The sequence below is a fragment of the Equus quagga genome, chromosome 13 (assembly GCF_021613505.1).
Source record: "Equus quagga isolate Etosha38 chromosome 13, UCLA_HA_Equagga_1.0, whole genome shotgun sequence".
Lineage (NCBI taxonomy): Eukaryota > Metazoa > Chordata > Mammalia > Perissodactyla > Equidae > Equus > Equus quagga.
In genome coordinates, this window is record NC_060279.1 from 88,121,847 (window position 1) to 88,143,903 (window position 22,057).

Genomic DNA, 22,057 nt, shown 5'->3' on the forward strand with positions numbered 1-22,057 from the left:
CCTGGGTCTGAGGGAGGAGGGGCTGGGGCTGGACCCCCGGGTCTGAGGGAGGAGGGGCTGGGGCTGGACCCCTGGGTCTGAGGAAGGAGGGGCTGGGGGCCTGGACCCCTGGGTCTGAGGGAGGAGGGGCTGGGGGCTGGACTCCTGGGTCCTGTTGGAGGGTGGACCCCAGCCATAACCTCTCAGTGCCCCCCCAGCCAGGTACCCCAACTCTCTGCAGTGCGTGAACATCAACATCATCTCGGATCAGGATTGTAGGCAGGCGTATTCCAGAGCCATTACCTCAGGCATGGTCTGTGCAGGAGTTCCCCAAGGGGGGAAGGACTCTTGTCAGGTGAGGCTCAGGGGGAGAGCTGGAGGAGGGGGATTTGTTTGGGGCTGGGACAAAAGGATCTCAGGAGTATGAAAATCAGCAGAGGTTCCCCAGAGACCGAGAGAGACTGTCATAGCCAGGCTACACTGCCTCATCGCTTTGTGCCTTTGGGTAATGGATCTAACCTCTCTGTGCTTCAGTTTCCCCATCTGTTCACTGGGGTAGCACCTCTAAGAGCAGAAGAGATTGAGCTAAGACAAAGAGGGGCCCAGTGAGACCCAAGGGACAGAGACAGAGTGGAACCAGCGACGAGGGAAGGAAGTGACCCCAGACCCTAGGGCTGATATCTGGGGGGCGTCTCAGCCCATCTCCCTCCCCGTCTCTGCCACTTGGCTGTCTGTCCATGTGTGTCTCCATCTCTGCCTCTCCCCCTCAGGGTGACTCCGGGGGACCCCTGGTGTGCAGAGAACAGCTCCAGGGCCTGGTGTCCTGGGGGATGGAGCGCTGTGCCCAGCCTGGCTACCCCGGGGTCTACACCAACCTGTGCAAGTACCAGAACTGGATCCAGGGAACCATACGGAGCAGATGATCGCCAGTGTGACCAAATGTCAGCCGCCCGACATGCTTCCCTAGACACTGCTCTCTCCATTCAAGACTCAGGAGTCCAGCCCCTGGAGTCCAGGCGTCCTCATCCTGATCCTTATCTCAGAACCCCTCTCTCCCAGATCAGTTCCTTCAGTTTTTTTCTCCCCACCCCCACAACATCACCATCATTATTCAAGACCCCCTTAGGCACAGACGGTGGGAGCCTGAAGGCACTTAACTGACACCATATTCCAAAGAAGGCAATTTTCAAAACTCTTAGTACCTCTAAAACCAGATAAAATAATAATAAAAATTGAACAACCCTAAATTCCATTCATCTGCTCATTTAACTCATTCAACAGATATGTACACAGTGGCCCCACTGCGCCGAACCAGGAGCCATATTCTGACAAGCGGCTGAATAGGGTGCATGCTGTTCCCTGGGGGTCTGCCTTCCCCCCGACCCATTGTATCTGGAGTGGCAGAAGGAGACGCCCAGCCTTGCAGTGTGATGCTGAGCTGGACTGCCCCTCCCCGGCCTCCTCTCCAGGTCCTGCTAGCAAGGAGTGCTGAGATTCAAGGCAGGGAGAGCAAAGACTATCCCGTTCCCTGGAAAACTCCAAGCAAATAGAGCCGGCCCCTTTGTCCTAATCAGATCTCAGGTGAAGAGAGCTGAGTTAATCACCTTCTTGAGTTCAAGTCCTGGCAGAGCTCTGCTGTCATTTTATTGATTTATTTCCACTCCTCATCCGTGGCTCTGGTCCTCTCCATCCCACAGGCACCGACACAAGTGGCCTCAAATACATGCCTTGTTGCATTTCGTTGTTTCTAATCTGCACAAAACCGTGGCGTTGTGAATCCCATTCTCTTTCTTGCTGTCATTCAGTGGCTATTTATTGGGCACCTACTATGCGCCAGACATGAGTCTATTTACTAGGCACCTACTATGCGCCAGACGTTGGTCTAGGTGCTGGCAGTGGAGCTGAGCACAACCCAGAGAAATTAAATGCTTCCCCTGCCAGAGCTTACATTCAAGCAGGAGGTGATAGACAGGAAACAGTAAAGATAATTTAAAAGTAGAGAGTCCCTGTGAGTAAAAAGGCCAATAAACTTGGGCTGGGCAGCAGGCCCAGTGTGTGCCAGAGCCAGCTCATCCCAGCCCATAAAAGCCTATTGGCAGATTTTCAGGAATCTGAGTTGGTTGCTAAAGAGCCATTATTAAAAACTGAATTACATAAACTTACAATTAAATCATGTATATTAAAAACAAAGTCAATAAATTCTCAAAACTCATCAATTCCTAATTGTTTTTACTAATATCCATGCTTTGAGGTTACTTGTGTCTATCACATGACGTCTGTAACGATGACCTTCTGGGCATCTTTTCCCAACTCTGTGTCCAGGGATGTCTCGTTAGGAGCTTAACATCAGCCCAGGTGGAAGGATTTACACCATGGAAATTGGCAAATGCAACAGATCAGGGCTTTTGTTCTGAGGGCTGTGGTTAAATCCTTACTGGCATGCCATGTGACAGGTCTGCCTGGGAATGACCTAGGGATCTTGGTGTCTGTCTTTGTATAGTTCTGTGCTTGGATGGTGCAGAGTCAGATAGAGTAGAAGGCTGTGCTGGCCTCAGAGGTGTTCACTTGCTGTGCTGTGGGGAACAGCACAAGACTGGAGAGTTCTGAGGTGGCAGGTCTGGGACCTGTGTGACAACAGCAGCTCAGAGGATCACTGGGAATGGAGGCTGCTCCTTCTGTCAAGGCTGTGCAGACACACTGTGGCTCTCCTACATGACAGCCATACAAGCAGAAGAAAGAGGACAGAAAAAGATGTGACTTAGATAGCCTCGGGTCTCCGATGAGGGGCAGATACAGCCAGTGCTGTAATTCCTAGCCTGCATCCTTTTAGAAAGCTAGGTAAAAGTAATTTAGATTAAAGATTACTTTGATCTGATTTCCAACCTGTTCTCCCAGCTGTGGTGACTGAGTACCACATTTTATTGCTTCTCGAATGCACATTCCTTTCATATTTTTTAACATCTCTGAAATCAGGAAGCATCTTACAACTGATGGTGTCTTCGCACTAGGTCACAATTTAATAGGCAGCTCCCTTTTCTTTCTTAGTGATACACAAAATAATAGCGCAAATCCAGTCAACGGTGTTTTAGATTTGACGAGAGAGAGTACAAAGGAACGTGTGTGCAGGGGAGGAGTCACGCTGCGGTATTAAATTGGTGATGTTATTCCACGAAACGTTCTAACAATCTAGCCATGTTGCTGTTTGCTCATCTCGTTCATTGTTTCTCAATGCCACAGAGTCTTCTCGATCTATGCCATCCAATATGGTAGCCACCAGCCACGTGTGGTCATTTAATTTTTAAATTAACATTAGCTAAATTTAATCCATGTTAAAATTCCATTCCTTAGTCACACTCGCCACATTTCCGGTGCTCAACAACCATGTGGAGCAAGTGGCTGCCATGTTGGACAGCGCAGAAAAATAGAGTATTTCCAGCATCGAAGAAGTTCTATCAGACGGCACTCCTCCGGTTTATACCCTTGTTTCTCAAAGTGTGGTTCAGAGAACAGCAGCTTCTGAATCACCTGGAGCTTATTAGAAGTGCAGTCTTGGACCCCACCCCGGACTGACTGAACCAGAATCTGCATTTTAACAAGATCCCCAGGGGACTCAATGCATGTTAGAGTTTGAGAAGCATCACTCCATGATATACATCCACCATGTTTAAGGAGCCAGTCCCCCAGTGATGGATACCTGGGTTCCCTCACAATGCAAGCAACAGTGCAATGGCTATTCAGGGGCATGCCCCTTATGTACCTAAAGAGACTTCTCTGAAATATTCGCAGGAGCAAGACCACTGGGCCAAAAGGCCTACTTTCATTGAATTTCACCAAGCATTGGCAAATTTTTGTCCAAATAAGAAGAATTTCTGTCTCCCCAAACCCTCAACAATGTCTGTAGTTCATTCATTCATTCAGCAAATATTCATTAAATCCTATTCTGTACAAAGTACTGTCCTGGGAGCAAAACAGATAAACACCTCTGTCCTTAGGGAACTCACTTCTAGAGGAGAGGCAGAGAAGAAACACATGAGTAAGTAAAACATAAAGTATGACAGATGGCAGTTAAGTACGTGGAGAAAAGTAAAGCAGATGGGATGCAGAATGTCAGAGGAGGGTTGCAATCTTAAGTGGGTGGTTGTGCAATGAAGAGTTAACTCAGCAGGCCTGGGCTGTCAAACCCTACACATTACAAAGAAAGGTTTGGCCCTTGGCCAGCTTCTGGGAGGGAACCTCTTAGCCCTTGAAATATCTTTCCTTTATCAGGAAGTGTCTTTGTTGACCTGGAAGCCATGGGCCATGCCAGATAGTCCATCCTAATAAGGTGACTTATGGTGGAAGCCTTGGGATATGTTGTATCAATTTGACCTCTGGAGGGGCTGAAGACCAAGGTCAGTCACAGGCAGACAGCCACATGCCTATATGACCAACACCCAGCAAAAACCTAGACACCAACGCTCAGGTGAGCATCCCTTGTGGATGGTACTCTGTGCGTGCTGTCACACATTGATCTGGGAGAAGGAGGCACAGTCTGCACGACTCCACTAGGAAAGACACTGGAAGCTTGTATTTGGTCTCTCCTGGACTCTGCCCTCTGTGCCTTTTCCTCGATGATTTTAATCTCCATCCTTTTGCTGTCATAAACCCAAACCATGAGCATACCAACTTTTCTGTGTTGAGTTCTGTAAATCCTTCTAGTGATTCATTGAACCCGTCTTGAGGACCCCCAACTACAGAGGTCAAGGAAGTCTTCAGGGAGAGGATGGCAAGAATGCAAGAAACCATGCAGACATCTGGTCATCTGGTTTGGAAGGGCGTTCCAGGAGTGGGAACAACAGGCATTAAAGTTCTGAGATGGGAGTGTGCCTGGAATGAGAGCAGCAAGAGAAGAGGAGAGGGTTGATGGTGGTAGAGGACTGTTGGGAGCCAGATGGTCTAGAGTCTTGAAGCCCACCATAAAGAAACATGACTTTCACTCTGAGATGGAAGGCACTGCAGGGTTTTAAGAGGAGTGACCTGACTTGACATACATTTTGAAAAGTCACTCTGGCTGCTGTGTCAAAAATAGAGTGTAGGTGGGGCCGACCCGGTGGCACAGTGGTTAAGTTCACACATTCCATTTCAGTGGCCCAGGGTTCGCCGGTTCAGATCCCGGGTGCGGACATGGCACCACTTGGCAAGCCATGCTGTGGTAGGCGTCCCACATATAAAGTAGAGGAAGATGGGCACGGATATTAGCTCAGGGCCAGTCTTCCTCAGCAAAAAAAGAGGAGGATTGGCAGCAGATGTTAGCTCAGGGCTAATCTTCCTCAAAAAAAATTTTTTTGTTAAATAAATAAAATAGAATGTAGGCAGAAAAGGACAGAAACAGGGAGAACAGATAAAAACTTGTGATAATCCAGGTGAGAGATGATGGTGGTTGGGAGGGACCAGGGTGGCAAGGATGGAAGTTGTTGAGAAATGGTTGGATTCTGGATCTATTTTGAGCTGAGAGGGTTTTGTTACAAAATAGATGTGTGGTGTGAGAAAAGGGATTCAAGGGCAAGACTAAGGTTTTGGCCAAGGAATGGAAGGATGGAAAGATCATCTACTGAGAAGAACAGGACCACAAGAGGAGCCTGTTTCCAACATGGGAGGACAGGAATTTGGCGGGGTTTTTTTTTTAATTATTGAGGTAAAATTGGTATATAACATTATATAAGTTTCAGGTGTGAAACATCATAATTCAACATCTGTATACACTACAGAGTGATCACCACCAAAGGTCTAGTTACCATCCATCACCATACAATTGACCCCCTTCACCCATTTTGCCCATCTTCCAACCTCCTTCCCCTCTGGTAAGCACCAATCTGTTCTCCATATCTATGCTTGTTTTTGTTTTTGTTTTATTTGTTTGTCTTGTTTCTTTAGAGTCCACATATGAGTGAAATCATACAATGGTTGTTTTCTCTCTGTCTGATCGACTTCACTTAGCATAATACCCTCAAGATCCATCCATGTTGTCACAAATGTCAAGATTTAACCTTTTTTATGCCTGAGTAGTATTCCATCATACAGATATACCACATCTTCTTTATCCATTCATCCATCAATGGACACATAGGTTGTAGGAGTTCGGTTTTGAACGTGGAGATGTTGAGTAGGCAGTTGGATGTCAAGTCAAGAGTTCAAGAGCAAGGTCTGTCTGGAGACATAAACTTGGGAGTCGTCAGCATGTAGATAGTATTTAAAGCCATGAGACCAGATGAGATCACCAAGGGAGTGAGTGTAGATAGAAGGGAGAAGAGGGTCAAGTGCTGAGCTCTGGGGTGCTCCACCATACAGAGGGGGGACATGAGGAGAAAATGGTACCAGATGTGGATGAGAAGCAGCCAGTGAATTGTGAAAAAGACCAGGAGGGTGTAGTGTCCCAGAGCCAAGGAAAGAAACTGAACAAACAGGGAGTGACCCACTTGTTAAATGCTGCTGCTAACTCAAGTAAGATGAAGCCTAAAGAGCTGGCTATTGGGTCCAGCAATATGGAAGTTATTGGTGCCCTTAAAAAGGGCGCAGTTGGTGGAGCAGTCAGATAGAAAGGCTGCATGGAGTGGGCTCAAGAGAGAACAGGAGAGGAATCACAGACAGGGAGTGTCGCCAACTATTTTAGAGAAGGAGTGCAGTTGAGGGAGCAACAACTGGTCCGGGAGCTGAAGGAGAGCATGAAGGTTGAGAGAAGGGTTTTTTTGTTTGTTTGTTTGTTTTAATGGAAGATGGGAGAAATTGTAGCATGTTTGTACGTTAATATGACTGCTCACTGGGGGAGAAAAAAAATTGATGCAGACAAAGGAGCAGAGAACTGCTGACCACGACAATTTCCTCAAGAAGGTGAGAGCGGACAGGATACAGGACTCAAGTGGAGGGGTCTGACTTAGATGGAGGTGCAGACTGTTCATCTATAGAAATGGGGGAGACAGAGGATGTGGGCATAATTTCTGCTATTCTGATGGGTGGAAAGATGATGACTGGGGCCAACATCCTTCATAACATAGATCCAGCTTTAAAGAAGAATTTGTGTCTCTCAACTCCTCGTGCATCTTTCTCTCCAAGAGCAGGTGTCTGGTTTCTCCCCGGGCATTTCTCTGTCCTTCTGTCTCTCTGTCTTTGTATCTCTCTGCATTTCCTCTGTCCTCTCCCAACCACCCTGTCCTTCTATCTCTGTGTATTTACCCCTTTGTTTCTTTCTCTGTCTCCCCCACTCCCTTCATGTTTGCATTTGAGCCTCTCCTCCAGGCCTGGGTGTGGGACCAACTTTCTAGTCCCAACCAGCACTTCCAACCAGAACTTCCAGTTTCTGCTTGACAAAGAACCCCATTTTGAAGCCAACCTAGGGTGGGGCCTCCAGGAACCTCAGGCTGCCTCCATCTCTCCAGTTTTACTTATCTAACAAGCACATTTGTGGCCCTTGGTCCACGCCAGGCTCTCATCTGGGCTCCATCAAATATTAACTCATTTAACCCTCCTCTATGAGGTCACTGCCATTGAGATCCCCATTTTACAAATGGGGACACTGAGGCACAGAGTTGTCATGCCACTTGAACTCAAGCAGTCTAGCTCCGGAGTCTGAGATCTAAACCACTAGGAACACTGCCTCTTTTTTCCAGTCCTTTCTTCTTTCTCTGGCCCTGCTCTCTGTTGGGGGAGAGACCCTGATCTGTGTGACAGTACACCTGGATTTGGTCCAGTTGTGTGACCTCCAGCAGCTTACTCCCCTCCACTCCAGTTGCTTTACTGATCAAGTGAGGGTGGAATGCACCCAACCCTCTTTGGGCCCATGACCTCACTTCAATGAGAATCAGCTAACCTAAGTCCTGCCCAATTATAACGCTTAATATCATTGTTGACCTGGTACTTACCCCTCAGCAAATACCAAAGCCAGTCACCCTCACTCCAGGTTCCAGCCCTTCCCAAATGAGAAAGGCTTTTCTGGAAGCATGGACCCAAGCCACAAGAGGGCACAGCTACCCTGACTTCTCACACAGACCTGTCACCTTACTTAACCTGGCATCCTCCCTCCTGCCATCCAGCCTGGACCCAACTCTACTCAAGAAGAGTGAACTCAGTCCCCACTCTGGGTCCAGCCCTGGGAGGTGGGGTAATTCCAAGGTGGAGAAGGACAGTGGCCTTTCTCTCACCTTGAGAGGAGTTCACAGCTATGACCCAGCCCACACCCACCAGCACCCTACCCCAGCGCAGACATTCAATCTCACGTCAAGTCTTCGTTATCAATGTCAACCCACAACACCAACTCGACTGTATTTCAACACCTCCCCATCCAAAACCTCAACCTTGGCACCATCTCCAGCCCCAGCCCAACAGGACTCCATCAACAACCTTATCCCCAGATCCCTCCCATCTACAGCCCAATCCTATCCCCAAAATCAGCTCCAACCCCATCCTCTCCCCATGCCCATTCTCCTCCCCAAACTCATTCGCATTCCCAGTGCTGTCATCAGATCCATCCTGAACCTGACCACAAACTTTTCTTCCTAGGGTAGGGAAAAATTGTGCAAGACTTTGAGATGGACCCGCAGATGTCTTCAAAGGAAAACTAGAAGGGTTAGCTGATATTATGAGGTCTCTGCTCCTTCAATAAAATCGTTGACGTATGCTCATCTTAAATATGTAGGCGAGTCATGGTTAGACCCTCTAAAAATGTCTTTTAACACTAGTTTTGATACCTACGTCCAAACATTAACTCCCCTAGTATGGACCATACCAGTTTTGATGGGAATCGTCACTGTACCATCTCAACCCTTCATCCTTATCATGACACCACTGCTGTCTCTCCTTCCAGACTTCATCTGGTCCCCATCCATGGCTTTCTTCCAAATTCTGACCCCACCTCCATCCTCCCTAATCCTTAATCCTGCCCCCTCCACCCCCAAGGATTAGTTCTCGGTCCCACCCAGTCACAGTTCCAGGAGCCGCCCACTCATTCTCCAAACACCACCTCTTCCTGCTTCCTCTTCGCACTCATCCCGGCCCCCAGAGCTTTCTGATTCCTCCTTTTCCCCACCTACGTCCCGGCGGACTCCCTCAACCCGTCTGGCCCTGCTCCTAAAGGGCCATTTGTCCAAAATATTGCTTTCCCAGGCCCAACCCCTGCCCCCATCCAAATCCAAGACAGTTGATTTCTATCCACCTCCCTGAAGATTCCCTTCTTCTGCCTGATGGTTGGGGGAGAAGGAAATGGTAGAATAAATTTAAGCATCCTTGTGTTTTTCAGAAGAAAAAGGGCTGGAGGTGGAGTTAGGGCTGGAGATGAGGCTGAGAAGTGGAATTTGGTTGTGTTGGCTTTGGTGTTGATAAGGGCTGTTAATGGGATTCAGTTTGAGGGATAGGCTGATGGTAAGGGGTCTGGTTAGGATTAGGTAGGTAAAATGGAAATAGGGTGGAAAATGGCCATCTGGGGGACAGATGCACGGGGTTGGAATGGAGATCAGAAAATGGGATGGAAAATGGGTCGGTGTTAGGGAGAGTCATGAGGATTTGGGGTGGGTTTAGGCTGTTCCTTTCCCTCTAGGTGGGTCCTGCAGCCTGAAAATTCACAGTGGGTTCAACTCGGGCTTGGGCGGGGCCAGATCTGGGTCCCAGCTTGTCCTGGAAGCTCCGCCCCCCAGCGGAGGGCCAAGCCCAGGCTGGGGGCTGCTCGGCGACAGCCTGGCGAGGCTTCGGGGGTGGAGAGGGGGAGGCCAACAACAGGGAAATGCTGAGGGCGCTGGGGGAGGGAGTTCAGAGGTTAAAAGCCATGGGTCCGGGCTGAAGTTGGAGGCAGCCCGCGGCAGAAAGCTCTTCATCCGGGCCTCTCAACCAGGTAGGGTCCGCCAGGAGCGGGGGCGGAAGCGTCGGAGGAGAGGAGAGGGGAGAGGAGGGAGAGGTGAGGAGGGAAGGGAATAGCGGGAGAATAGCTGAGTCAGGGAGATGGAGACGGAAGCCAGGGGCTCAGGAAGAGAGAGAGAAATCTGCAGAGATGAAGAGAAGTGAAGCACCAAGAAAGATAAGCAGCTCAGTTTGAGACCAGGTGTCCCGACCGACCCTAAGAGGAGACTGCGGACGGAGAGGGGACAGGGAGGGCGCACAGAGGACCCTGGGGGGCCAGGGCTGGAGGGGCTGGCCACCTGGGGTGAGGGATTGCAAGCCGGTGTCCTGGGGGAAGAGGGTGCACGCCGCCCCCTCTACCTTGTTACTGCCCCAACCCCCGCCCGCCCTCCAAAGATAAACCTGGAGAGAGGGTGCAGATTCCAGGGTCAGAGTTCTCGGTGAAGGAGAGGAGATTCAAGACTGGGAAGGGCAGGAGCAGAGGGAGGGGGGTGTCCAGAGATGGGGGTTCTGGCCAGCCCTTAACACCTCCTTCAACTTCTCAGGCCCACCCGCCCTGCCCCCCACCCCGGAGAGTCGCCATGTGGCCCCTGGCCGCTGTGACCGCCTTGCTGAGCGTGACCTTGTCAGGCGGTAAGAATGCGCGGGAGCGGAGGCGGGGTGACCGCTCCGGACAATAATGGGAGAGGTCAGGCCAATAGGAGGGGTCAGGTCGAGGAGAGGGGGCGTGGCAGCCTCGAGCTCCGCCCCCCTCCCCTCCTCCAGCAGGGGTGGCTCTGAGAGCTTCCTGCTTGTCCTTACATGACCTGGTTTCCCGGCTGGGGTCAGCCCACTCTCCGCACCGACCCCAGACCCTTCCTTTGGGCGACCCAGCCCAGTTGCCCCCCCCCCCCCCCCCCCCCTTTCAAGTCTTCTAACTCTTCCCCACCAGCCCCTTCCCTGAGTGTCCTATTCAGCACTGGAGAGCCCACCCCCCAGCCGGTACCCCCACGGCAGCTCCTCCCACTTTCGAGGCCTCTCTGAGAGTTAGAGGAGACAGACCCGGGTGCGAATCCTGATGCTGCTATTGTGAGCAAGTAACTTAGCTTCTTTCGTTCATCTGTAAGATGGCAACTTTAAGTCCTTACCTCAAAGGGTTGTTGTGAATATTAAAATGAGCTAAGACATGTCAGGTGGTCAGTGCGTGGCAGATAGCAAGGACTGGAGAGTTGGTCTTTATTATTTTATTCGTAGGACAGCCATGTACCACTTAATGACTTCAGTCAAGGATGCCCTGCATATACGATGGTGGTCCCATAGGATTAGTCCCATATAGTCTAAGTACCACAAACCATGTGGGTTTGGGCAAGTGCTATAGAGGAAGATGAAATTTTCCTCTACCCTTCTAGGTTCTCCTGACTAGTACATGAGACAGATTAAAAGGAGAAAAACAGATAAAAGTTTAATAACATGTATACGTGGGAGAACCCAGGAAAAACCCAATAACTCCAAAATGGTGAAAGCCCTCATCTTAAATACCATCCTTAGCTGAAGACAAAAGAATATGTTAGGGGTGGGGAGAGTCAGGGACTTCAAAGGGAAGGAAGGCAATTCGCAGGTGGTTGAGAAGGAGCAGATGCTTAGAAAACAAGCGTTTGGCCACACAGAAACAGAAGCACGCCGAGGGGAGCCCAGGAAACAGGCTTTTCTGGGTTCCTCCCTGTCTACCACCTGGTTCATGTGATGCTAAGATGATAGCTCACTTCCTGAGACAGGTGGTTGGTTGGTTGGTTGGTTTTTTAGGGAAGTCCTTTTTTTTTTTTTTTGCAAGGGAAGATTCACCCTCAGCCAACAGCTGTTGCCAATCTTCTCCTCCTTACCCCACCCCCAGCCCCCAAAGCCCTAGCACATAGTTGTGCATAGTTGCAAGTTCTTCTGGTTCTTCTATGTGAGTCGCCACCACAACATGGCCACTGACAGATGAGTGGTGTGGTTCCACGCCAGGGAACCAAACCAGGGCCGCCAAAGCGGAGCTGCAGAACTTTAACCATGAGGCCATCAGGGCTGGATTGAGACAGGATTTTTTATCCGAATTCTTTTAGGCAGTTAAAGAAGAGATAAAAATTTTCTGAGCTTTTTGTTTCTTAAAAATAATCAGCTTAAAATGGTCCTCATGTTAAAGAGACATTTTAGGTGGTAAATTTTGTTCCCCTTCAGTGTACTCTGTGATGTTCGCACTAGGATGAAATCACCTAATGACACGTTTCTCAGAATGTATCCCCATCGTTAAGCGATGCGTAACAGTGTTCTGTCTCCATTCTCAGCCCCTTCTAGAACCTTCCAGTTTGTTTTTCCTTTAATCCTTGGGGTGACTCCAGATCTATCTGATTCCACCCAGAGTTGGTTCCCAAAGATTCCTCTCTTCCCATTTAAACCCCTTTCCCTGCCTTTGCAGGCAAGTTCTCTGGAAACCCCATTCATACATCATTTATTTACATTCATTCAACAAACAGCTGTTGAGCATAGACACATTCTCTGCTCTCAGCACCCAGAGCCTAGAGGGAATGGATGCAGACATTATTCAGTTACCCCAATAATTAGTTAATAATTAGTTACAACTGTTGTGAAGTGACAGCTTCAAGGAGCCTAGAGATGTAGTGGCAGCTCCTGGCATGGAAGGCCTTCCAGAGGACTTGACCCTTGAGCTGAGACCCAAGGGAGGGAGGGATCTGAGGGCACCTGGCACCCAGCACCATCTTTGGTCTGAAAGTGGGGTGGCTTCTCTCCCTTGGTGTCACTCCAAGGACTCATGCCCATGTCCTGAGCCCCTCCTGGGTGTCACACCCTGGACAAGGAGTTCCACATGCACCCTCTTGTGGAATCTTCAGTAGCCTTATAGATAGATGCACTATAATTACTCCAGTTTTACAGCTGAAAAACCCAAAACTCTGAGACAGCAGGGTCCAGCCCCAAAGACACTGGCGGTACCTGAGCCAGGATCCTAATCCATGCTGCCAGCCCTGTCCCCCACATCTTGGACTTTATGCCCTGGAAAACCATCTTCATGATTTTAGACCTAATGATCTGCTTAGAGTCAATTCTTTTTTTTTTTTTTTTATTTAAAGCATATTAGAAGTAAAGTTTATATCGAGGAAAACAGCCTCCTTTTCCATTACCTATAAATAAAAGGCAAGAGAAAAAAAAATCCCGCACAATGAAACATGAACAATTGTTTATTGGGTTGGACCACCTGAAATTGCAAATAGTTGACCCTTTTTGACTTCCCCTAAAACAACGATTGCAGATGATTCAAATTCACAAATTTTAGGTTGCTGGCTGAAGGCTTTTGCTTCTTCCTGGTTTAAAAAACTGAGTTCAGTGAGGATTAGAGAGGTGTTAAAAGCATATTAGCACCTTTATGAGACTTTCTTCCCAACAAATCAGGATTGAAAGGGAACTGGATGATGATTGCAATCTGATGTTGTTTAAAGCACCATCTCTGTACCACCTCAAGTGACCCGGTGCCCACTATGATTTGTGTCCCCAACTCTGAGAACCACTGAGCTAATCCCACTGCTTGTGTAGGTGAGGAAGGTGGCCCAGGGAGAAGGGAGCTGCTGGCCACAGCGCTGGGGACCCCCTGTCTTAGCTAATAATAATAACAGTCCCCACTTACTGAGTGCTTACTCTGTGCCAGATGCTGTGTGCATCTTAGATGTAGGATCTTATTGAATCCTACAACTGCCCCGTGAGGGATGAAACTATTTTCCTGCTTTATGGCTGAGAAAACTGGAGCTGGCAAGTTGTACAGGATCACCTAGCCACAAAGTGGCACATTCAGGACTGGATTTTCTGTTTGTCTACTGCTGTGCCTCCAATGCCAGGCACAATGCCTGACACACACAACATTCATTGGTTGAGTACCTACTGCATGCCAGACACTCCTAGGTACTGAGGATGCAGCCCTAGAAAAAACAGTTCAGTATCAGTTGCCAGTAGGGTTGACAGTCAAGATGGGGAGATTACGAAAAACATAAATGGAAACAGATATAAAAAGAAATGAACAGTGATCAAGTCTCTGATGAAAATCGACTGGGGCATTAGGAGGGGCAATATTGGACCAGGTGGCCAGGGGGTCAGGGATGGGTTTAAATTCTGAGCGCCATTGAGTAGAATCTTTCGTACATATATACGATATCCTATGTCTGCCCTGTCCAATATGGTGGCCACTGGACATATGGGACTTCTGAACATTTCAAAGGTGACTGGTGCGACTGGAGAACTGAATTTTTCATTTTGTTTTAGTTAATTTAAATTTTAATAGCAACATGTGGCTAGTGGCTACCATATTGAACAGCGTGGGTCTAGAGAAAGAACTGTCCAGACAGAGGAAGCAACAAGAACAAAGGGTCTAGTGTGTTTGAAGAACAGGTCCATGGCTCTGGAACAGAGTGAGTGAAGAGGAGAGAGGCGGGAGATGGGACCAAGGAGACTAGCAAGGGTCGCATGATGCTGAGTCCTGCAAACTGAATTTGGGAGTGGTTAGCCTATGGATGTTATTTAAAGCCATAGAGGCACAAATAAATATGTGTTGAAAGGATGGGTGCATGGATGGATACTGCCTACGTAGGCAGACATGTAGGGGCAGGCTCACTTCTACCTCCTGAAATCCATCCCCATGGTGTAATGAGATAGAAAATGCAGATGGGGAGAGAAAGTCATGCTTCCACTTACCTATCAGAAGCATCCTCATTCCATGAACACTTCTTGTCACCCCAATGGAGGTTTTGACATTTCTCTGGAAAAGAATGTCACCTCTATGCCCTGACTCATCTCTGCTACATAAAAAATGGCAACTCCCAGAGTCCAACAAATGAATCATCAGTTCCTGGTCACCCAGAGCAAAATTCTGACCCCCTTCCCAAGCCCAGGAATCACAACTTTAGGCTTTCTTCCTGCTGGACCTCAATTCTCTAACATTTTCTCTTCTCCACCAGGCATCTCTCAGGAGTCTCCCAAGATTCTGAACAACACCACCAATGGGACCAATGGGTTTCTCCCGGGTGGCTATACCTGCCTCCCCCACTCTCAGCCCTGGCAGGCAGCCCTACTGGTACAAGGGCGACTGCTCTGTGGGGGAATCCTGGTCCACCCTAAATGGGTCCTCACCGCCGCACACTGTCTGAAGGAGTATGTGGGGGTCAGGGGAGCATGGGTAGGGATGAGAGTGGGACAAGGGTGGTGGATGGGGTGGGTTTGGATTTGAAGATGAAGTTAGAGTTAGGGTTGGGGATGAGCATGAGAATGAGGTTTGGGGTGGATATATGGGGGCTGGGTATAAAAATGGAATTGAAGTAGGGGATATGGATGGGATTGGAGTGGAGGAGGCGAAAAGAGATGTGTTTGGAGATGAAGAAGGTGAGATGGGGAAGAGGCTAGGGCTGGGATGAGGATGGGGATGGGCTCATCTCCTCTAACCACTCCCTTCCTACACCCACAGAGGGTACAGAGTTTACCTGGGCAAGCATGCTCTGGGGCGTGTGGAGGCTGGAGAGCAAGTGAGGGAGGTAGCCCGCTCTATCCCCCACCCTCAGTACCAGATCAGCCCCACCCACCTGAACCACGACCACGACATCATGCTTCTGGAGCTGAAGTCACCAGTCCAGCTCACGAGCCGCGCCTGCGTCCTGCCCCTCTCCCACACTGACTGCCTCCCCCCTGGCACCTGCTGTCGAGTGTCTGGCTGGGGCACCACCACAAGCCCCCAGGGTACGCACCCACACAGGTGTCCGGAGGTCTCACAGAGTGGCCGGGAGAAGTGGGGCAGAGATGGGAGGGTAGGTCGGAGGAGGATTCTTTATATATAAAGGTTTAAGTGTATATACAGTTATATATTACATATGTGGTATGTATATAATGTATATATAATATGAAAAGTCATCTTTTACATAAATATAAATTTCTAAATATAAAGCTAATTTGTTATATATCATATACAACATAGTTATTTATATCCTTTATGTAAATATATAAATATAAATTTATAAATATAAAGTTATATGTTATATGTAATATATAGTTATCTATATTCTTTATAGAAATATATAAAACTGTAATATATACTATATAGTATATATACATCATATAGTTATATAAATTAGATTTATTTTCTAAATTATAGATGGTATATTTATGTATTTATTTAAATATATTTGTATATAAAGTATAATAAAATTCTAAATATGTTTAAATATAAATATTTATAATTTAGAAGGTAAATTTAAAATATTGCTAAGTATGTCTATTAAGTATAAATATATCCCTTATATACTTTATACATATGCATATAAAGTTGGTCTCTATGGCAACAAGAGCCCGTTGTTTCTCCATAGTGGTCCCCAGCTCTCGCCCAGTCTTGTTTCTATATCTTTCTCCCCAACGTGCTCCATCTCTCTACCTGCCACTCTGTCTTACTCTCCCTCATCTTTCTCCATCTCTCCTCTTCATGTTTTCCCCATGTCCACTTCTCTCTCACCATCTCTGTCTTCCTATTTCTTCCAGCTCTTTCTCTTTCCCCATCACTCGCTCCATCTCTCTCTTCTTCTAGCTCCCCATTCACCTCTCTTCCCTCCCAGTTCCTTGCCCCATCCCTCTCCATCTTTCCCTCCACTTTTCTCCTCATCTTTCCTTCCACCTCTCCCCCCATTTCCACGTTTCTGTCTCTTCCATCACTTTCCCCATTTACATATCCCATCTCTTCCCCCATATTCCTCTTCCCATCTCTATTTTCTACCAACTCTCTGCCCAGCCAACTCCCACCCCATAGCCTGTCTAAGACAGGTGTCTTTAGACTTTCTTCTCTCTCCTCCCCAGTGAACTACCCTCAGACCTTACAATGTGCCAACATCCAGCTACGCTCAGATGAGGAGTGTCGTCAAGCCTACCCAGGGAAGATTACACCCAACATGCTGTGTGCCGGCTCGAAGGAGGGTGGCAAAGACTCCTGTGAGGTGAGGGCAAAGGCGTCGTGGGTTGCCATGTGCCAGAATGGCAGTGGGAAGAGATGCTTTGTAAGGCGAGATGTCCCCTGGCATAGAGGGTCAAGATAAAAAGAGTAGGCTGGCAAACATAATTCATCTTAAGCCTAGGCTTTCGCTGACAGTGGCTGCCCAAATCCTTGTGTTGAGATGCGTAAAGATGGGGATTCTTTTGGTTGCAGCTGACAGAATCCCAACTCAAACTGGCTTAAGCAAAACACTGGCTTTTGTGACTGAAAAGTCCAAGGGTGCCTTGCCTCAGGCATGGATAGATCCAGGTGCACAAATAATGGTCAAAGACTGTCTTTTTTTTTTTTAACTCACAGCTGTTCTCTTCTATTTTGGCTTCATTCTCAATTAAATTCTTCCTATGCAATAGCAAGATGGCCCCAACAGCTTTGGGCTTACATCCTACCCTCTAAGCAACTCTATTGGAAAGAGAGAATATCTCTTTTCCAATAGTTTACATAAGTATCTTGAGCACGATTCTCACTAGTCTGATTGAGTGTGATACGAATTAATGATGTGTGCCTTATTGATTAGTAATGTCTGCCCTGGGCCCAGGGGAAGTAGATGTACACGTGTGTTGTATACCCTACCCAGGTGTGGACAGGTTAATTCAATAGTAAGATGGCAGGGAGACCAAAAAACTGAAGCAGGGTTAGGGGGTAGGGGGTGCAAGGTGGGATTTGGTGCCAGGGACCCAAGAACAGGTGTATGAGGTAAGCTGTCAGCACTTTATTGAGACCAAGGAACAGAAAAACAGGGAGAGACATGGAAGTGTCTGTCTGCCTGTCTCTTTCTATCTCAGTGTCTGTCTCTGTCTTTCTCTTTTCCTGCCTCTCTGTCCCTCTGCATTTGTCTTCTTATCTTTTTTCTTATCTCTCACTGTCTCTGTTGCTGTCTCTCACCCTCCATATTTCTCTGTCTCTTTTTATCTCTACCTCCATGGGTGTCTCGCTCCATCTTTTACTCTCTCCCCACATGTCCCCATGACTGCCTTTGTTTAACCTCAGCAAGGACCCCACCTCTCTCTCTCTCTGTCCCCCACTCAGGGCGACTCTGGGGGCCCCCTGGTCTGTAACGGAACACTCTACGGCGTCATCTCCTGGGGAGACTTCCCATGCGGGCAGCCCAACCGGCCTGGCGTCTACACACGAGTCTCTCGATATGTTTCATGGATCCAAGAAACAATCCGACAACAGAAAACCCAGCAGCAGAAATGGACGAAGGGCCCGCAGTAAGAGTCAGTTGACTTACCTACCTCCTTCCTCCAACCATACCCTCCTTGCTTGGTTTGCCCAGCCCTGCTCTGCCCCTCCCAGAGTGTTCCAGTTGAGCCAGTGATCCACGATCTCAAAATGTCCAATCCCAGCTGACATTTGATGTTTCAAAAGCACTGAGTCTCTGCCAGCATCATGGTCTCCCAGACGGTGCCTCCCGGAAACATCCCAGTCTCTTGAATGTCCCAGCCCAGACACAGTTCCAGATCTCCCTACCGTTTCTACATAAGCCCAGATCACCATCTGAACATTCTGTGACACACTCAAATACCTCCATCAACCCATCCCAGCAATATTCTACATCCTGTGAACGGACCTTCCTTGACAACATCCTATACCCCTTCAAATATTTATTCATTGCCAATATTCTAGATTCTCTTAGCGGAAACATGGTTTCGGATTCCTGCAAGCTTTGGGTTACAACCTTTTTTGTCAGCCAATCAATACATACCTTATTTTATTTGTGTTTCTGTTTAAAGACACTTAGTTTAATATATATCATTGATTCATTCATACTGAATTCACGGCCAACAGCACTATAACTCGTGCCTGAAGAAAGCTCATCTAGCACGTATTTTCTTTCTCTTTTTTATTGCGGTAACATTGGTTTACAACATTATATAAATTTCAGGTGTGCATCATTATATTTCAATTTCTGTGTAGATTACATCATGTTGACCACCCAAAGACTAATTACAATCCATCACCACACACGTGTGCCTAATCGCCATTTTTGCCCACCTCCCTCCCCCCTTTCCCTCTGGTAACCATCAATCCAATCTCTGTCTCTATGTGATTGTTTGTTTTTGTTTTTATCCTCTACTTTATGAGTGCAATCATACAGTATTTGACTTTCTCCCTCTGACTTATTTCACTTAGCATAATACGCTCAACATCCATCCATGTTGTCACAAATGGCTAGATTTCATCATTTTTCATGGCTGAGTAGTATTCCATTGTGCATATATACCACATTTTCTTCATTCATTTGTCCCTTGGTGGGCACCTAGGTTGCTCCCAAGTCTTGGCTATTGTAACACACATCTTTTCTCTGTAAGGCACGTCATGGTCTCCTTGCATTTAGGAACACTGAACAGCACCTCAGTGCTATGCTCAGGGGGCATTTTAAACTGTGAAATCACCTAGCAAAAGCACAAAAATGCAAATAAAGTGGCACTAAGTTGACCATGAAAAGGACACTTGTTTGCAGGATGAGAGCTGCACCAAGAAAGCAAAGCATTGTTTTCTTCAACCTCAGCTGAGAATGTGCTGTGGACACAAAGAACCAATAAGCATCCTAGAGATGGGAGACATAAGGTGAATTTTACTTAAGCTGGGAAGGCAGTCTTCACCGAGGGAGAGAGCATGCCAGAGAAGCGTGGTTTGCAGCATAGTTACAGACTGTTTCAGAACAAAGAACATACATCATGCATGACAGGCATACATTTTTTCAAAGTTACAAGGAGATATTTTGCTGTGGTTTGGCACGTACACAGCAGATCAACTTGACCCTGGTTTCTGGGAAGAAGAACTTACCTTCAAAAGAGTCCTGGTATTGATGTCAGAGGAAGGGAGGCATTCATCTTCAAAGAGTGCGTCCTTTGCTTTGGGATAGTGAGACAAAGCAGAGGTACAACGCGTGTTTGTCAGGCTGTAAGTCAGGCTGCTCTGGTTAAAATAAAATTCAGACCAAATCAGGTTTAAACCAGAATAGCATCCTGATACACCATAGCATTTAAAATATTTCTTTTATCCATGTACATCAGGCAACTCAAACTTTTCGCCACTCCGTGCATGTTTGTGAATGACCGCCAAAGCCTCCAGATTATTGGTTTTGGGGTATTGGTAGATTTTAGTGAGTAGGTGAATTCGAAAATTTGGAATCCGTGAATAATGAGGATCAACTGAATACGTGGGGGTGAAGGTGAGGGATGTGTCAAGGATGATCATTCCATCATCTCTGGTTTCCACAAAGGGAGACTAAGTTACTGTTTAAAAGCACAGAGGGTGGAGTCCAAAAGATCTGTTTTAGCAATGAAGGATCTTTATCCTTGGGGAGCCTCAGTTTCCTCATCTGGTATGTTGACCTTAAACAAATAGAAAGCCAGTTATTTCTCCAGCAAAAATGGGTTTGTTTGGGATCAGCAAAGAACTCCAATTCAGGATCTGCAACCATGGTCAGCCAAGTGGAGGAGAAACTTTTAGAGAAGGGAAGAGGGAGTTAGGAGGGCTGCTGGAAACAGAGTCCATTGAAAGAACTGAGAATTGAAGTACAATGGCTTTTCTTTGAGTTGTGACAGCCAGTCTCTCATTGGCTGAGCTCTTGCAGGGCAAGGAGAGGAAGTCTTTGGTCTTGCTGGGTTCTACCACATCATAGGGCACGAGAGCTCCCTCTGCTGGCCTCCTGACTCCATTTTAAATGGGATTTCTGTCTACTAACTTTCACAGGTACTAACAGGACCTACTGCTCAGGGCTGTTGTGAAGATTGAGTGAAAGATCGGCATTTAAAGACTATAAACTTCTCAATCAATGGAGAAGAAGCATGACGTAGTAAAGAGCATCGTTTCTGAGGCCAGCCTGCCTGGGTCTGAGTCCCAGCTCAGTCACTTATTCAATCATGTGACTCACCTTTTGGGTGTCTCAGTTTTCCCATCACTCAAATGGGTAGAACAATGGTACTTAACACCAAATCGCTTAAAGACTAAAGGCCAAACCATGAAGTTAATAGAAGATAACAGCAGAGAAAATTTTGTGACTTAGGATGGGGAAGGGTTTTTTAAAACTTCAGAAGGACTAGTCATAAGGTAAAGCTTGTTTAATTTGATTATATCAAAGTCCTTAACTTTGATATAATTTTAATTTCTGCTCAACAAAAGATGATGTGGAAAAAGCAAATCGATGGCTGCAGATACTTGCAATCTGTAATATTGACCTGGGGTTGCTATCTAAAATGTGCAAGGAAACCCTGCACATAAATAAGAAAAATGTTAAAGGATATGAATGGGGGATTTGTAGAGGAGGAACCCCCAAAAAGAATCGTAAAAGATGCACAGACTCCATCAGTTATCTAAGAAATGCAAATACAAGTAACATACCATTTTATTAGATGGGTTAAAATCTTTAAATAACCTAAGTATTGTCAGAGATTCAGAAACACAGGGACCTTAGCACATAGCTGGTGTGAATGTTAATTAGTGCGGTTATTTCGGAAAGTAACTTGGCAGTCCTTGGTGAAATTATGTATATGCACACCTAAGACCCAGTAGTTCTACCACCTGGATGTCTGTCCTAGGGCAGTGATCCTGCAGGTCACAAAGGAGTGAGTACAAGTTGTCCGTCATTGAGCTGTTTGCTGTGCTGGGAATGAGGAAACCTGGGTGCCCACTATTGGGTTCACGGATGACAGGATGTGGCAAAGACCACCACAGAGGACTTTACAGCAGTTAAAAGCAACAGACTAGATGTGCACATAGCAACATGAAGGGAATCTTAAATGTATGGCGCTGCCAATCTCAATGGTAAAAGTTAAAAAGACTGACAATACTAAGTGTTGGTGAAGATGTGGGGCAACTGGAACACTCATACACTGCTGATGGCAATGCAAAATGGCACAACCACTTTAGAAAACATTTGGCAGGCACATGTGTGTGGTAATGGCTTGTAATTAGTCTTTGGGTGGTGAACATGATGTCATCTGCACAGAAATTGAAATATAATGATGTACACCTGAGATTTATATAAAGTTATAAACCAATGTTACCACAATAAAACAAAAATGATAGATTCTAACAAGAAAAAGAAAACATTTGGCAATTTCTTATAAAGTTAAATGCATACGTATGATATGATCCAGAAATTCCACTCTTAGGTGTCTGCCCGAGAGAAATGACAACCTATGTCCACATGATGATTTATAT

General features: G+C 47.0%; 2 protein-coding genes across 4 annotated transcripts in view; both read left to right on the forward strand.

Annotated features, from left to right (window-relative positions):
• The window catches only part of KLK14 (kallikrein related peptidase 14), a 4,691-nt gene extending 3,465 nt beyond the window's left edge, over positions 1-1,226 (forward strand). The window contains exons 4-5 of the mRNA XM_046682878.1: positions 198-334; positions 750-1,226. Coding sequence (XP_046538834.1) covers positions 198-334; positions 750-902 — 290 coding nt within the window. The 3' untranslated portion in view covers positions 903-1,226. The remainder of the gene's footprint in view (positions 1-197; positions 335-749) is intronic.
• A 9,159-nt stretch (positions 1,227-10,385) lies between these two features.
• KLK13 (kallikrein related peptidase 13) lies at positions 10,386-21,735 on the forward strand. Of its 3 annotated transcripts, none has more exons than XM_046682867.1 (6): positions 10,386-10,473; positions 14,817-15,009; positions 15,320-15,588; positions 16,693-16,829; positions 17,912-18,102; positions 20,588-21,735. In XM_046682867.1, exons 1-5 carry the CDS (start codon positions 10,422-10,424, stop codon positions 18,098-18,100), a joined length of 840 nt encoding a protein of 279 aa, XP_046538823.1. In that variant the 5' UTR covers positions 10,386-10,421; the 3' UTR covers positions 18,101-18,102; positions 20,588-21,735. The 3 variants fall into 3 exon arrangements, with proteins under 3 accessions (XP_046538823.1, XP_046538822.1, XP_046538824.1); XM_046682866.1 differs by having other exon boundaries at positions 17,912-18,096; XM_046682868.1 differs by having other exon boundaries at positions 10,399-10,470; positions 17,912-18,096.
• Positions 21,736-22,057: the final 322 nt, after the last annotated feature.

What these genes read in the sequence shown, in the direction of transcription:
- KLK13 (XM_046682866.1), top strand. Translation starts at nt 10,422, where the DNA reads ATGTGGCCCCTGGCCGCTGTGACCGCCTTGCTGAGCGTGACCTTGTCA. An exon ending in GAGCGTGACCTTGTCAGGCG is followed by an intron (nt 10,474 to 14,816) that starts GTAAGAATGCGC and finishes CTTCTCCACCAG; the next exon opens with GCATCTCTCAGGAGTCTCCC. An exon ending in CACCACCACAAGCCCCCAGG is followed by an intron (nt 15,589 to 16,692) that starts GTACGCACCCAC and finishes TCTCCTCCCCAG; the next exon opens with TGAACTACCCTCAGACCTTA.